Here is a 17,798-nt window from a genome sequence, read left to right on the forward strand (position 1 = left end):
GGAACTTTCTGTTCCAACAGGACAATGCACGTCCGCATGTATCCCGTGCCACCCAACGTGCTCTAGAAGGTGTAAGTCAACTACCCTGGCCAGCAAGATCTTCGGATCTGTCCCCCATTGAGCATGTTTGGGACTGGATGAAGCGTCGTCTCACGCGGTCTGCAAGTCCAGCACGAACGCTGGTCCAACTGAGGCGCCAGGTGGAAATGGCATGGCAAGCCGTTCCACAGGACTACATCCAGCATCTCTACGATCGTCTCCATGGGAGAATAGCAGCCTGCATTGCTGCGAAAGGTGGATATACACTGTACTAGTGGCGACATTGTGCATGCTCTGTTGCCTGTGTCTATGTGCCTGTGGTTCTGTCAGTGTGATCATGTGATGTATCTGACCCCAGGAATGTGTCAATAAAGTTTCCCTGAATTCACGGTGTTCTTATTTCAATTTCCAGGAGTGTATTTATGCTTTTCACGTCCATTTCTGATTCTGTTTTCTCCCTTTCATCTCATTTGCTATTAGTGACCCATTATTTCGCGCTCTTCCTCTGACCAGTCACCTTTCTCTCCATATCGACGCTTTCTGAACTCTTACGACACATTTCCGTTAGACGTCGTTACTCAAATTCGACAAGAACGTGAAGAGTAAATTTCTTAACGCGATGTTAATAAGACAGAAAGTTCTGAAATTCCATATATTCATTTCTGTCTCATATACTGCACAAATTGTAATGTTGACTCATTAAGGATGTCTAGTTAGGAGAAATAGAGGGCCTGGAGACCCAAATTTTTCCAGGTGAAATAAATGATAAATAAATAAATAAAATTTGCCCATTTTCGTGGGAATGGAAGCAACGTAGTCGCATCCTTCAACATTTTTCTTCGTTTCACTCTTCCTAACACGATTACGGCAAAATGCTTGATGCCAATTAATACGATTTTCATTTGTTGGTCCCGCCATTATTTTAATCCAAACATGTACTCTTTCATCACGACAGTTTTGTACACTAGTGTCTCCTATTGATCTTCCATTCTGCCAGTCAATCATTCCATTAACCACTTGTACGTACTTCACTATAGACGGCTCAAAATTACTTTGGGGTTTATAGCTAAGGATGCAGTAGTGGGGTGATGTTCACGTGGAACACACGAGATGCATTGAGCCAATCCCACGAGACCTGTAGCCACAACAACCATTTGCGGTTGCCAGAACTTCACTGTCACCACTATCATATTCCCATTAGCACTAGGCTGCAGTTTACTGCTGTGATGGGCCAACCGACTAGTTTTAGCAACCGACGGACCAGTCGATTACTCTTTCGTTCAGTCATTGTTTTCATCCGAATGAAACTAGTCTTTGCAATGGACGAAAACCGGGAAACAGAAAGCGCTTTTGTTTGTTTGCAGCTGACATACCGTAAGATAATGTGTGGTAGTTGTAAAACTGGCAGGATAAAAACAGCTTATTAGCATCATATAAGGTATACGTAAAACTGTATAAATATTTGTTTTCCAAAGCAGTATTCTAGGCTTAATTTTCGTCACAGTATTAAAGTTCAGTATTTCACGTATTAGTTACGTGATATGTATAATTCTGTATGTATGTATGTATTGAACTGGGGACCGAGAAACGACGGAGAGGCTTCGTCCCCGCCGTAGCCCTGACTCGTATACAACCCCACAACATGCTACAGCAGTCCACTCACCCCACCGCCGCCCCACACCGAACCTAGGGTTAATGTTCGCCTCATTCGAAGCGAGTGTAACCCCAACGTTTGTGTGGTAGAGTAATTATGGTGTACGCATACGTAGAGACAGCAATCGCCGATAGAGTAACTGAGGTGGAATAATGGGAACCAGCCCGATTCGCCGAGGCAGATGGGAAACAGTCTTATAAAACATCAACAGGCTGGTCGGCATACCGGACCTCAACACTAATCCGCCGGGTGGATTCGTACCGCGGACCGGCACGCCTTCGCGCTCGGGAAGCAGTGAGTTAGACCGACACCCCCGGGATAACAAGGCCGTCCAGCAGTGTTAGGACGTCACACTAAGCGGCCCATAGCCGACGCAGCAGTCCACGGACACCTCCGTACAGAAGCGCCTGATGCTAACGATCTTCTGTCCGTCATACAGAAAGGAGCGAACTATAATTCGAACCAAAGACCAAATTATATATATTCTTGTAAACAGCATAAAGGTTCATAACGAAATACCGATTACATATACGGGCAGGAATAAGTTTAATCGATTGAGGAACTTTGCCACTATTTTATAATTGTCAGAACACTATTTAGCTTTAAAACTCGCATACAGGTGGTGACAAATGCCAACTGACAGCAGGACTTAACATTTTCAAGCTATTACACTGAAAGTAAATTGTCTTAAACACTGTCATACATAGCAAAACCCTCACAACTTTCGTTTACAATAAGGTAAAAAGAGTTCGCTTTACCTCATAAAACACATGACTATTGTGAATTTACTCATATGTTCATGGTGACAGCTCTTTTCAAAAATTTTTACAAGTGTATCCCCAGTAATAAAGAATGGAAACAAAAGATAGATATCAAATATTCTCCTTTTAACATAGACATCACTGAACACAAGATTCTGTCTTGCACTGTGATACTAAGGGACTGCTCTTTCCTTTAAGAAAAGCCTGAAAATTTTAAGTTCACTCTGATATTGAAGATACACTTCTTGAAACAATATTAAAAATGTTATGAAAGGTAAGGAAATGAAAAACAACCAAGTGCATTACATGTAAGAATGTGAGCAAAAGGCTGAGGCTATCTTTACTTACCATTTTCAATCTCTCTACAGCTTATTTCCTTTTCCACGTAGAAATCACCAACTGCAAGTCTCATTATTGCTGTCTGTTACTAACAAAGTGCTTTTCTATTTAGAAAACTTGACAATTTGATGTTCATTCTGGTACTGAAGATAAACACTTTTCAGAGGAGTTCTAGAACCTATTCCTGCCCGTGTATGTAATCGGTATTTCGTTATGAACCTTTATGCTGTTTACAAGAATATATATAATTTGGTCTTTGGTTCGAATTATAGTTCGCTCCTTTCTGTATGACGGACAGTAGATCGTTAGCATCAGGCGCGTCTGTACGGAGGTGTCAGTGGACTGCTGCGTCGGCTATGGGCCGCTTAGTGTGACGTCACTAACACTGCTGGACGGCCTTGTTATCCCGGGGGTGTCGGTTAGACCGCACGACTAGCCGGGCGGCCGCTGGCCGCTGTGTATAATTAACTACATATGTAAAGAAACGCAAAATTTGACGTTTAGTTGTCACTCCTTTATACGGGGTTCTCTAACATTCCCATTACAAACTCCTAGGTTTATAGAGGGGCTGAGTAGATAATATTTTGAACTGGAATCCATGTGCGAAAGTTACCGTTTCCGTGCTACAACTATTTGAAAACAAATGGGTGACGCGACCACTTTTACAAGCAGTTTATTAGGCGTGGTACAGCACATCACTTGTTTTACAACTCCATTCGTTAACAACCAAAGAAACAAAGAGGAAATTTAATCGCTTTTTACGAACACTGCTGTTTACAGTTAAACTTTTGGTGTCCTTTTCAAAGGAGGGCTAACATTCTGATCCACTACAAGTAACTTTCGTAGTGGCGACCTCTATGTTAGGTGCACATGTCGTACCTACGAATGATATTGTTCTCTTTAACATGATGCACTACGGTCTCATCCAATTCGGATGTGCGGCGTGTCCTTCGAGCACCACAGTCACGCCTTTCTCGAAGCCGTTGCGTAATTGTGGCGAAGAGGGTATGCCATGGAGTCGGGCGTCGTGGAGAACGATCTTGATAAAGGTGACGAGCAGTTCTTCCACTCCCGTGAGCGTCAGCATACAGAAGGATAATATCGGTGAATTCTACGAACGTGTTCTCAATCATGTTGCTCTAACACTCACAGACAAGTGAATGAAGCTCGAACCAGGTCAGAGTGGTAGGACAGAAATCAAATGACATCAGCTGATCTGACGTAAGCACCCTCCACCATGATTACCCTGTTGCATACCTGCCTAGCTAACATATTTTCAAACGGCTGTAGCACGGAAGCGGTACATTTCCGGATATGGGTTCGGATTCCAAATATTTTCTACTCAGTCCCCTTAGAAGACATAGAAGTTTGTAAGGGGAGTTTTAGAGCACCCTGTATGTATACAGAGGTGATTCCGTGGTGATTTACAAACTTTCAGGGATGATGGAGAAGGATAATGTATCAGTTCGAGGTAAGTGGCCACCGTCCGGAAACGACCGACTCGGAAGTTATAAGGGAAAATCGTTCTCATACCTCTGACAGTGGACCTCTTCTACTGCAAATTCTTTGCTTTCCATATTTTGGGAGGAGGTAGTACGGACTAAAACAAGAAAAACAGTCTAGTAGACGTGAGCTTTAAAGTACATATCTTAAGACCTATGAGCAGTTGTTCATCTTCGCTACTGTGAAACATAAATCTTCTACTGAACAACTGCTCGTAGCTATTCAGATATGCATTTTAGAGCCCATATTTACTACAAATTTTTTTTCTTGCTTCGGTCCATAATACCTCCTCCAATAATTTGGAAAGCAAAGAGATTGCAGCGTAAGAGGTCCACTGTTAGAGACACTAGAACGATTTTCGCTTGTAACTTCCGACTAAATTGTTTCTGTACCGGTGTTGCATACCTCAAATGATAGATTTACACTTCTCCAGCATTCCTGAAAGCTTGTAACAGCATCGCGGAATCACCCTGCATAAATAACTATAAGCTTAAACTGAAATGTTACCATGTTATAATAATCTACAGTACGAAAAATACAAAATCCCGCAGCAGATAGCACAAAAAGTGCAGAAACATATTTGGGAAAAGTAAAAGAAACAAATACTGTCTTGTATCAGGCGGAACATCTCTTCGATTTCTCGGCTATAGGAATGTTTTCACTAGCTCTCCGCGTTTGAGTGGTTTCACTTATGTGAAACAACCGACTGACGTAAGTCTCCGACAGCTACGGCAGTTATATGAATGTTTTCACTCAGTCTCCGGATTTGAGTGATTTAATCTGCATAATTTTCTGCCTTTGTACACGAGCCATGACTAGAGTTGACAACTTCTTTGAGGCAAATAATGTATCTCATTTCTAAGAAATGTGAATAGAAGTGTATTTCTAAAAATGCAGTAATATTTCCGAATTTATGTATGTATTTACTTGAATACGAATTTTTCTTACTTCTGGCATCACATATAGATTTTTGGTTGGTCTTAAAAGATTAATAATTGGTGGTACTTATAGATTTATGTTTAAATAGATGAACAACTACGTTTTTATTAAAATCTATTTAAGCTGTATCTCTTTCTTCCCGGCGGTTGCAGCCATCACCGACAATTATATTTAGGTAAATGCTGGGACGACGTGAACAGCAAGCGGTATAAGATACATTTTTCTAAACTCTTTAGTGTCTCCATCAGTTGATCTTACAGCATGTGCTGTCCCTTGTTGCAAGTATTTTTTGTGAGAAATATTTGTCAACATTCGTTAATTTTCTTTTAATTTCTCTTATTAAAATAGTTTCGTAATATGAATCATCCTTATGGATACTGTACATTGCATTGAATTACCTTCAAGATAACTTTTTATCCAGTCGTATAATTTCTTCCATTTCAACGCTACTGCGTGTTTCGGCTTTTTGATCTATACACAGAGTCCACTATTAAGAAAACACCTGTTCATAAAAATAGACGAAAAACTGAATTAAACGATGGTTATTAGCACTCAATAAAAAGCAAATACAATAACAGTGACGGCAGCGATAACACGATGTAGCCAACAATAATGATTTAACAATGGCAAAACAATGAAATGTTTTCGCTCTGAATTGAATGCACCAGACTGCATCGACTGTTATCATTCGATTGCTCCCACAAACTGGTTTCACATGAAAGAAATAATTGAATAATAATCCTGCAGATACGAAAAACTAGAAACGACTATTTTCATTCGGTTGCGCCCACAGACTACTTTCACCCAAAAGAATGAATGACTATTCCAACCGATACGTAAAATTACAACCGACCTAATAGACTGTTTTTATTTGGTTGCTCCCTTTCAAAAGACTGAATGAATAATTCAACTGAAATGTAAGACTATAACAGAATAAGTCGAGTGTTTTCCAACAACCGACTGAGTCAATTGCTTTTATTCCGTTCTTGACGACTTGATGTTCTGCGGGATCGTTTCTTGCACTCATACAGTAAATATCTCTGGAGTGAGCATTGCGTTCTGCGCATGTTGTCAACATTAAACCAGGATTGTCACGTGATTTCGGGACTTCGCAGTGCGTGTGTGCTTTCTGCAGAGTTTGAAGTTTATAATATCAAGAGTTTTTGTTGTGTTTTCACCGTTTGTTAATAGTGTAATAGCGATGGTGAATTACTGTTGTTGCTACGGATGCAAAGAGAAATATGTGAAAGGAGGGATAGTAACTTTTCATGGGTACTATGTTTAAAACTTTCGAGACGCATTATAATTATGACTTGATTCTGTAGACCTATTTTCTACGATTTTATGACTATATAATAATTATTACGGCTCGTACAAAAGCTCGCTTCCTCTCGTAAATTTGCTAGTGGATCAGGAAAGGGAATGGTTAGTTGTTTCAGCAAATTCTATCCTCCATGCATTTATCAGTGACTTGTCGATTATGTATATAGATTTGAAAGACGGGAGACAGATAAATTAAATAGAGTGGGAGTCTGTAATTGTCTTCGTATAATATGTGTGCCCAAACCTTTTTGTTTACTATAAAGTTACAGTAGGAGACCATGTTAAGTGTGTCTAGGACATGGAGAATGATTATGTGTGATTTATATTTTAGTTTACCGAAGGATGAACAACGAGTAAAGATGTGGCTCCAGAAAATAAGTAGGAATGATTTTGTCCCCACAAAATATTCCAAAGTACTTTCAAAACACTTTGAAGAGGAATGTTTAGACACAGAAAAATTTGGACGTGTGTGGCTGAAGGTAGATGCTATACCAACTATTTTTAATTTTCCACAGCATCTATTACCAATTTCTGCATTCAGCTTAAATACATTTTCTGCACAAATCAAATAAAAAACACATTAGTGTAGCTAATCAAAGAACACATTCATCTTCTTTGGTGTATTTTGCATTCAATTTATTTTCTTCACCATTTGATTAACAAGCGTAAAATATTAGGAAACATATCCCCAAACTCTTTCATTTGTGTCACCTTCCACTTCCCTCAATGGAGTTATATGGGTTGACTGTTACATGACCAAGTGTATCCCCCCCTTCTTACTCAGTCTACTATCTATTTAATAAACAGAGAGCAAGTACGTACAATGCGTTAAATAAACACTTAAAAGTGTCACCAGTAAGAAAAATTGTGCTTTAGGTCGCAAAAACGAGAAAATAAATACGCAGAAATAGCAGAAAAAAGTACGAATTAGCAGGGATATAATCGCTAATGTGTGGCAAATTCGGTGTTTTTCGGACACTTGAAAAAGTACTAGCGTACTGTCAAGTCGTTTTGCAAGACTATCACTGCAAAATGTACGTCAGGCTCTGTGATACTATAAAGTGCCGTATCATACCGAAAACTACCAAAAATCGAGTGCATCTGATCTGTGACACCTATCGCAAAGAAGCAGAATGCAATATCACTTGCCTTAAAAGTTACATAGCTGGTTTATTCCCGGTATCAAATGGATACTGTTAAAATGTCTGCGCAACATACATAAACAATCTACGACACGTACGAAAAGAATCCGTCTGTTCTAGGGATGTAGTGCCATTCGAAATATACAGGGCGCTATACGGACAAACGCACGACGTCCTGAGAACATGTGAGCAGGCCGGCAATGTATGTTGACAACACAAAATCTGTTCTGCGCATGTGAATGCTCACTCCAGAGATATTTACTCTATGGATGCACTCTCATATTTTATTTGTTCTCATTTTTTTCAGTCGTGGGGTTAATAATATATATTTTATTACTACTATTCTGTTGTATGACAATGAAAAATGTCGGAAACAAGTTCGTCAAATGTTATTCAGTGGAAATTTTTGTTGTCGCTGTCTTGATCAAGGAATTACCGTACGAAGTCAGTGTCTGCGCGTTGTGTTCTTATACTGTCAACGACTGTTCTTCGTAATTCTCCCAAACATTGTTTTGTTGTTGACAAGGCGCCAATCATGCCAAAATCAAGTGCACGATAATCTTTAAAAGGTAGAGAGATTATTGATCTAACGTCTCTCCACAAACCGCGATGCCCCGTATACGAAATCGACGAGGTCGTAAGAACATAAGGGGATACAGTGGTTACGCTGCCATCTTCTCACTACCATTTCAACCTAATAGTATTTATATGCACAAAAATTAAGGGTTTCGTTGCAAGCAGTAATAAAAAGCTATTTGCAGTCGTTAATAACACGGAGTGCATCATCGAAAAAAGCGTGCCAGAATGAAGCTAATCGTAAATTATTAGGCGTTATAAGCAAATTTTTCCACATGAAGTTCAGCCTAGGAGCTCAGTTTTAATAGGACACAAAAAATCCATCTCACTGTTTGCTTTGTAATTGTTGCTATATTGAAATAGCGTATTTTGCCTCACTGTTATATTTTCTTCGAAACTGATACGTTTCTTCACCTCGATCAAAAGGTATAATTTTTTTTTAGTCTTACAAATATATAGAAAGTTTGATTAGGAAACGCAGTAAAGGGTTAATTATAATCCTATCGCTCTGGTTCACTCAATGAATCCAAAGGGGCAAGCGTTGAGGTCTTCACGTGCGAGAGCAGCGTCATACATCACATTCAACTTAAATTATCTCGTGTTAGAGATCTTCGACAGAGCACCGCATTTGAGCAAATGAAAATGTAATATTTTTCAAATTTTCTTTTGCGTCATGTGTTCACTAGACCAATAGCAAAAAAGTTTGCACACGTCGAAAATTTGGTAACGTAGTCAGTAAACGAATTTTCATAAATGTTTCGTATATCGTCTTAAAATTTTACCACAAATAAAATTAAAATGAAAACATATCGCAGATTTTCCAGAACACGCTGATGTGAATTCCATCTTTGTGCATAGAATAGTTTGCCAGTTCTAGCGAGTTGAACGAAATGTAAGATGAAACTTCCTGGCAGATTAAAACTGTGCGCCGGGCCGAGACTCGAACTCGGGACCTTTGCCTTTCGCGGGCAAGTGCTCAAGTCGGTAGAGTACTTGCCCGCGAAAGGCAAAGGTCCCGAGTTCGAGTCTCGGCCCGGTACACAGTTTTAATCTGCCAGAAGTTTCATATCAGCGCACATTCTAGAAACATAAGATGTTCTATGCGGCACATGGCGGCTCTGTTGTACGTCTCCACGTGTTGCTGCAGAAATGTCAATCCTAAAGTAATCATGAACAGACTATAGCTCTTTGCCAAAGTGCTATGGCATGATTCAGAAAGAAAAAGACAGAAAGCTTAATACAAAATAATGAAGAACAAAGCAGTTTTCGGGTTAGCAGGTCGTGCCTACATATATAACGATAATTATTGAACTATATGGAAAACTACGGCGTGCACACACTTTATTCAACGTGAAAACGTCGCTAAAGATATTCAGATCTAGGTTAGGATATGTTTGATACGCCTGCCATCATTGGCTATGATGCGGCGCAGACGAATGCCAAAATTCTGCATAACCCGCTGAAGTGTCGGAATATCGATGCTGTCGATGACCTTCTGAATGGCTGTTTTCAGCTCAGTAACGGCTTTGGTTTTTTATGCTGTCTTTAATAGAGCCCCATAAAAAGGGGCCGCATGTGTTCAGATCCGGAGAATATGGCTGCCAATCGAGGCCCATGCCAGTGGCTTCTGGATGCCCTAGAGCCAGAATGGGGTTCCCAAAGTGCTCCTCCAGGACATCAAACACTCTCCTGCTTCGATGGGGTCGAGCTCCGTCACGCATGAACCACAGCTTGTCGAAATCAGGGTCACTTTAGCTAATGGGGATGAAATCATCTTAGTCAGCGTGCCATCAAGGAATATCGCACCCGTGATTCCGTGTCTGGACACCCGTTGAGGATGAAGAGAATTCTCGATCGCGAGGTGCGGATTTTCAGTCCCCCAAATGAGCCAATTTCGCTTATTGACGAACCCATCGAAATGATAGTGGACTTCGTCGCTAAATCAAACCATACAGCGCACGCTAATTCTCACCATGCCCTGCGGTCGGCCGTGCAGTTTGGACGCTCTAAAGCATACCGTTCAGAATTTGTAACGATTTTATTTCATATAGATCAATAATTGTCACCCTGTAGTATACGAGTATAAGGGGCCGTCAAATGACAATGACACATTTTCTTAAAGCGCTTGTCAACAGCGCAAATATGTTTCATAAAATTCATAGCACGGAGCTGTATTTGGTTCTTTTATTGTACTACCAGTTTCAGTTACAAACCATCATCTGGTACGAAACTAGAACAAAACCACCTTACATATTACGCAAATAGGGTATTAGAAATCCACACGATCTCGTCGGTTTCTAATTCCCTGTAATGTTATTTTTCAATTTGAAGATGATTTACGTATTTTTGTTAATGAATGCATCAGTAGCAGCCTGCATTCCCATGTTTCCATTTTCGTGATATGTAAGGTATTTTCTGCGAGTTTCTAGCAGATGGTGGTTTCTAACTGAAACCAGTAGTACAATAAAAGAACCAAATACAGCTCTTTTGAAAATGAGACAGATGGAAACAAATTAAGTAAACTGTTCATTAAAAACTTACTGGCAGATTAAAACTGTGTGCCGGGACGAGACTGGAACTCGGGACTTGTGCCTTTCGAAGGCAAGTGCTCTACAGTCTCAGCTACCCAAGCACGACTCACGACCCGTCCTCACAGCTTTACTTCTGCCAGTACCTCGTCTCCTACCTTCCAAATTTTACAGGAGCTCTCCTGCGAACCTTGCAGAACCAGCACTCCTGAAGGAAAGGATATTGCCGAGACATGGCTCAGCCACAGCCTGGGGGATGTTTCCAGAATGAGATTTTCACTCTGCAGCGAAGTGTGCGCTGATATGAAACTTCCTGGCAGATTAAAACTGTCTGCTCGACCGAGACTCAAACTCGGGACCTATGCCTTTCGCGGGCAAGTGCTCTACCAACTGAGCTACCCAAGCACGACTCACGCCCGGTCCTCACTGCTTTACTTCTGCCAGTACCTCGTCTCCTACCTTCCAAACTTAACAGAAGCTCTCCTGCGAAACTTGCAGAACTAGCACTCCTGAAAGAAAGGAAGGTAGGAGATGAGGTACTGGCAGAAGTGAAGCTGTGAGGACGAGGCGTGAGTCGTGCTTGGGTAGCTCAGATGGTAGAGCACTTGCCCGCGAAAGGCAAAGGTCCCGAGTTCGAGTCTCGGTCCGGCACACAGTTTTAATCTGCCAGTAAGTTTCGTATCAGCGCACACTCCGCTGCAGAGTGAAAATCTCATTCTGGAATCTGTTCATTATTTCAAAAATAGTCGACGTAGCTGTTAATACATTTATCCCACTGTGAGACAAGATGGTCACTGTCTTCATGGAAAAATGTTGGCGGTTGCCTACGAAACCTAATTGTTCCCAGTGTAATGTCTCTTGCAGCGGTCTCTCAGCGATATTTTCAGAAATTTTATAAATTATGTAACTCAGTACATATCTCGAAATATCTCTTCTTATCTTAGCGATTCCTAAACTTTAATATACGATGATTATCAATGCAAAGTAGTTTCAAGCCCTATTATTCCTTGGAGCGTCCATTTACTCCATGGAATAGCTTCTCTGCTATCTATGTTTTCTCTTATGAAAAGGAATGAAGGAGATCTTGCCGATTAGCCGTGAAAGAAGGAGGATGTATATGTATGTATTGTTGAGCTAGTCGCCATCTTGATGAGATCCTGTATGAGAAATAATTTAATACACGAGCTAATGTAAAGTAAGTGAGTTCGCGTATTATTTAACTGATTATTATTGACAGTGTCTGCTTACTACGCTGTGTTGCACGGGATCAGTGGGGAACGTCTGATTTACACTGGACGAACCTGCCGTTTTGTATGCTCAAGATAACCGGTTACTTCAAATAAATAGGCTAACACGGTCTTACCAGCAGATCTCCGGTCTTCCCCATGTGATCACCGAAAGTTAATAATTATTACAAATGTTTTCAGGAGATCGACTGACAATTTTCGTCGCGCCGAGACTTCGAAATTGCTTCACTGCCTTATGGAATTTAAGTTAAGCTCAATTTAATCAGGATAGAACAGTATTGATGATAAGCCTGCTTTGTGAACGAAAATTCCCTTAACATACGCATGGTTTTATTATCCTGATCAGTGAAGCTAAATCAGGCCGGTGTGAGAGATGTTTTTACATTTTTTTGAATACCACAAAGAAATATTAAACCAGGCGTGTATCTCTTCATTCGAAGCAAGCCAACGGCCACGATGGTCTTTCTTCAGGGTACCAAAAATATGGAAATCGCATGAGAGAGATCGGGACTTAACGGAGGATGTGTAAGGGCTTCCCATCGAAACTTCGCAGAGTACTCGAAACAACCATCTTGTCTCGCGGTGGAATAGATGTATTAACAGTTATGGTGATTAATTTTGAAATAATAAACACTTTACGTACGAGAGTTGATCCAGAAGTAAGCCTCCCAAAGAGCTCCAGCCGCACGGGAAGGTACTGGCGAAATCCGTCAACACTGCTGTGCGCGCCCGTTCCCGCACTCTCGATTTCGCACGGCCGCAGCTAAGCGTAGCAGCTCAGCATTGGCTCAGCCGCCGTCCCCCGATGGAGGTGCCCATTGTTGATCCCTCCAAGTGCGAGATTCGTTCCGTAATTCGTTTTTTGCACGCGAAAGGAACTCTAGCCGTGGATATTCATCGTCAGTTGGCACAAGTGTATGGTGACAAGTGTATGTCCATTTACCACGTCCGAAAATGGTGCAGGGAGTTTAGCGACAGTCGGGAGGAGGACCACGACGAAGAACGGAGTTGAAGACGTTCAGTTTCGGAGGCAGTTATCGAGATGGTCCGACGCGAAGTGCTTGAAAACAGGAAGATCAGCGTCCTTGAACATGTTGCTTGGATTCCTGGGAGTTATCGAGATGGTCCGACGCGAAGTGCTGGAAAACAGGAGGATCAGCGTCCTTGAACATGTTGCTTGGATTCCTGGGAGTTCTTGAGATACAGTTGAAAGAGCGTTGACGGAAAAATTGTGGTATCACAAGTGTTATGCTCGATGGGCATCGCGTATGCTGACAGCAGAACACATGGAGAAACGCCTTCACTGTGCTCGCCAGTTTCCTCAAAAGTGTCAAGAAGATAAGGAAGGATTGTTGGACTCCATTGTTACCGGAATCGAAACGTAGGTGTTTCACTTCTCTCCCGAAACAAAAGAAATATCCAAACTTTATGCTGGCAAAGTAATGGCCACTGGGTTTTGGGATCGTAAGGGGATACTGGTGATCTATTTCATGGAACCTGGGGCAACAATCAAATCACTACGATAACTCAAGCGAACTGTCCAGAACCGCCGGAGAGGACGACTGACAGAAGGTGTAACGGTGCCTCGCCATAAAGCCCGACCTCACGTCTCCCGCCAAACCCAGGAACTTCTGACAAAATTTGGTTGTACTGTCATGCTCCACGCACCTTACAGTCCGAACCGCGCACCTAGTGATCGTCACTTGTTCCCCAACTTAAAGGAACTCTTGCGTGGCCAACGCTTCCAGAGCGACGATGAAGTCAAAGAAGATGTGAAACGCTTCCTTAACGGGCTGGCGGCGGATTTCTGCGACATGGGGATACAGAAATTGGAGCACCGTCTACAAAAATGCATACAAAAGGAGGTGACTATGTAGAAAAATAGAGCTAAGTTTTTTCCTTCCAACGGCGTAAATTTCTATGAGAATAAACAATGATGTCTATTTCCAAAATTGAAGGATCAACGCTTGTACTTTTTTCCACCTGTCAGGTTTTCACCTGACTGCCCCTTATATTTGTCCTAAGGCTAATATGAGGAAGAAAGTTCTGAGAATGCACGTTTGGAACACCGAATCGAATGCAAGTGAATCGTAGTCTGTTGCAAAACCGAAAAATAAGAGAATCGAAGCGTCTGAGATGCTGTCTGTAGAAGGATGTTGAAAATTAGCGGGATGCAGTTCCCCACAGTCGTTTAATGAACAAAGTAAGAGCATATGGACTATCAGACCAATTGTGTGATTGGATTGAAGAGTTCCTAGATAACAGAACGCAGCATGTCATTCTCAATGGAGAGAAGTCTTCCGAAGTAAGAGTGATTTCAGGTGTGCCGCAGGGGAGTGTCGTAGGACCGTTGCTATTCACAATATACATAACTGACCTTGTGGATAACATCGGAAGTTCACTGAGGCTTTTTGCGGATCATGCTCTAGTATATCGAGAGGTTGTAACAATGGAAAATTGTACTGAAATGCAGGAGGATCTGCAACGAATTGACGCAAGATGCAGGGAATGGCAATTGAATCTCAATGTAGACAAGTGTAATGCGCTACGAATACATAGAAAGAAAGATCCTTTATCATTTAGCTACAATATAGCAGGTCAGCAACTGAAAGCAGTTAATTTCATAAATTATCTGGGAGCAGGCTTTAGGATTGATTTAAAATGGAATAATCATATAAAGTTGGTCGTCGGTAAAGCAGATGCCAGACTGAGATTCATTGGAAGAATCCTAAGGAAATGCAAACCGAAAACAAAGGAAGTAGGTTACAGTACACTTATTCGCCCACTGCTTGGATATTGCTCACCAGTGTGGGATCCGTACCAGATAGGGTTGATAGAAGAGATAGAGCAGATCCAACGGAGAGCAGCGCGCTTCGTTACAAGATCATTTAGTAATCGCGAAAGTGTTACGGAGATGATAGATAAACTCCAGTGGAAGGCTCTGCAGGAGAGACGCTCAGTAGTTCGGTACGGGCTTTTGTTGAAGTTTTGAGAACATGCCATGAGGATAAAATCAGAGAGATTAGAGCCCACACAGAGGCACACCGACAATCTTTCTTTCCACGAACAATACGAGACTGGAATAGAAGGGAGAACCGATAGAGGTACTCAAGGTACCCTCCGCCACACACCGTCAGGTGGCTTGCGAAGTATGGATTTAGATGTAGACTATTAATATAAAAATGAGGGAGGATAAAAACTGTAGGGTAGACAGAGATTGGAATACATCCAACAAATAACTAAGTACAGTGTGCAAGTGCTACTCTGAGACGAAGAGGTTGGCACAGGACGCAGAGAAGAAATTGTGACGTGCCACAACAGACCATTTAGGAGCCTGATGACTAAAAACAAATAAATAAATACAAATTACGTAGACACTTATCGCCTCAGAAGCTCAGTGCTAGTATGTGTCCATATTTAACGCAGAAAGCTCGCGTGGGACTAAGAGTTACAAGCAAGTATGGCGCAGTGTTGGAGTACGTACCCAGAAGCTCCACAGCAAAGCGTCGTACCTCCTTGGAGAGACTCGTGTACTCGATGCGGAACTCCTCCACAACCTTGGCCCACTGGCGCAGCTCTATGCACAACTGGAAGGCCGTCAGGATGGGGTCCTCCGAGGAGAGGCAGATGTAGGCCGGGTTAATGACAGCGCGGTACTGGTTCAGTCGGTTGGTCGCTCGCACTAGGGAGTCCTCCTCCAAGTCCCTCCTGCAAAAGCCTTACATGCTGTTTTCCAGTGCTCAATACAGTTGCCATTTCGCAAAGTTCAGGAAAAGTTGTCGATTCACAGTGGAGAGAAACCAGGTGAAGTAAGTAGATGTACCTTTACCACTAGTCAGAACAGAGAGTTCCAGGATGCATCTGGGGGATCCCAAACATATTCTATTGGAATCAGGCCTGGACATCGAGACAACACTCCAAGCGATGAATGATTGGCTGATGGAGGTCTTCACCCAAAATTCGAGCCGTCTAAGGCCGAATGTTGTCGCCTTGTTCGATAAATTAATTATATTTTGGACCTGAAGAATGGTGTACTTGAGCAGCAGTCGCAGTCCAGGTGTAAGAGGTCGCTGTGCGTCTACTAAACAGCATACCGCTCGTGTTATAATATTTATGGAGGCCGGAATCTCCTCCACTGATCCAGATGGATTCCACAAGCGGAGATCGTGTGAAATCCAGCGCACTCTATTCGTCTGGATACCAGACGGCTGCAGATTCCGACTCCCACGCTCATACTCTCTTCTTTGACTTCCGGGAGCCATTCGATGTAGTTCCACACTGTCGCCTAATGAACAAAATTAGAGGGTGTGAAATATCAGACCAATTTGGCTGCTGGATTGAGGAGTTCTTAGTAAACAGGCTGAGTATGTCATTCTTAACGGAGAGAGATCTTTAGACATGAGGGTAATCTCGGGCGTGCCACAAAGGAGTGTTATACAAGGAGTCCGAAAAGTCTTTCGCTGATTGCATAAATTGATAACTCAGGCTAGAAGTAAGACACAAATATGAAACTGGTGTCTAATTGTTTAGAAACTATTAATGTTTTTTCACACATCAGTGAACTTCCACATGAGCACCCTTGGTAGCACGTAGCACATCTAGGCGATGTTCAATTTCCGTCCACACATTAACCAACATCATAGAGGGATCGATTCAACGACTGTGGTTATCCGTTGCCGCAGGGTTTCAAGATCTGGTACACGTGTTCGTTAGACCTCGTCCTTGACATAACCCCATAAAAAGAAGTCTAATGGGGTTATGTCAGGAGAGCGTGGAGGCCAAACCGTTGGCCCATCACGACCAATCCATCGCCCAGGAAAGGTCATATCGAGATAGGCACGGACGTCCAAACCCTAATGAGGCGGTGCACCGTCTTGCTGAAACAAGACGTCGGGGTGATACTGAAGCAGCTGAGGAACAGCACACAGTTACAACATGTCCAGATACACTGCAGATGTGATGGTAGCCTCTACGAAGAAGAATGGCCCGATAATTCGATCGTGCAATAGCGTGCACCAAACATTCACCTTTGGACTGCCTCTGGTACACTCCATGACCTCGCCAGGGGGTTGTGAACCCAAAATGCGCGCATTATGGCGATTCACTACTCCACTCACAAAAAAGGTCGCTTCGTCGAAAAAGGCAATTCGTCTACGATAACCATCACCGTCCTCAACAGGTGATAGCATTTCGACCACAAAGTCATATCGATGTGTACTGTCATTGAGCAACAAGGCCTGAACGATTTGCACTTTGAATGCACGAAACAATAAAAGTTTGTGTAACATGTCATGGAGAGAGCTTTTTGGCATCTGTAATTCACGTGAGGCCCTGCGCACCGATTTCTTCGTACTTCGCAGAAAAGACTGTCTTACAGCTTCCACCCAGTCTGCTGAGGTTCTTGGTCGACCAGAGCTTGGAAGGTCAGCAACCGATCCTGTGTTCTTGAACTTCTCACACCAGGCTTTAATGCTCTTGACATCAGGTGGATTCCTTCCAAATGTTGTCTGGAAGTGTCTGTGAACTGCGGTTGGTGATCGTGTCTCCTGGTACCACAGCACACACTGTGCCTTCTCCTGATTGGTTAACATGGCTTCTTGGGCACTGGACCTCATCCACTACTTACGTACTGCGAACCTAATACAGAAAAAAAAAACTTTGATAGTAGTAAACGATTCGACACAAGTTTCATATTTGTATCTTACTTCTAGCCTGAGTTATCAATTTATGTAATCAGGGAGAGACTT

General features: G+C 42.3%; 1 protein-coding gene across 1 annotated transcript in view; it reads right to left on the reverse strand.

Annotated features, from left to right (window-relative positions):
- LOC126125798 (short transient receptor potential channel 4-like) overlaps window positions 1-17,798 on the reverse strand; it is a 282,592-nt gene that overhangs the window by 241,339 nt on the left and 23,455 nt on the right. Inside the window, exon 3 of the mRNA XM_049915137.1 lies at window positions 15,536-15,759. Within this exon, the coding sequence (XP_049771094.1) occupies window positions 15,536-15,759 (224 nt within the window). The remainder of the gene's footprint in view (window positions 1-15,535; window positions 15,760-17,798) is intronic.

The sequence above is a fragment of the Schistocerca cancellata genome, chromosome 1 (genome assembly GCF_023864275.1).
Source record: "Schistocerca cancellata isolate TAMUIC-IGC-003103 chromosome 1, iqSchCanc2.1, whole genome shotgun sequence".
NCBI lineage: Eukaryota > Metazoa > Arthropoda > Insecta > Orthoptera > Acrididae > Schistocerca > Schistocerca cancellata.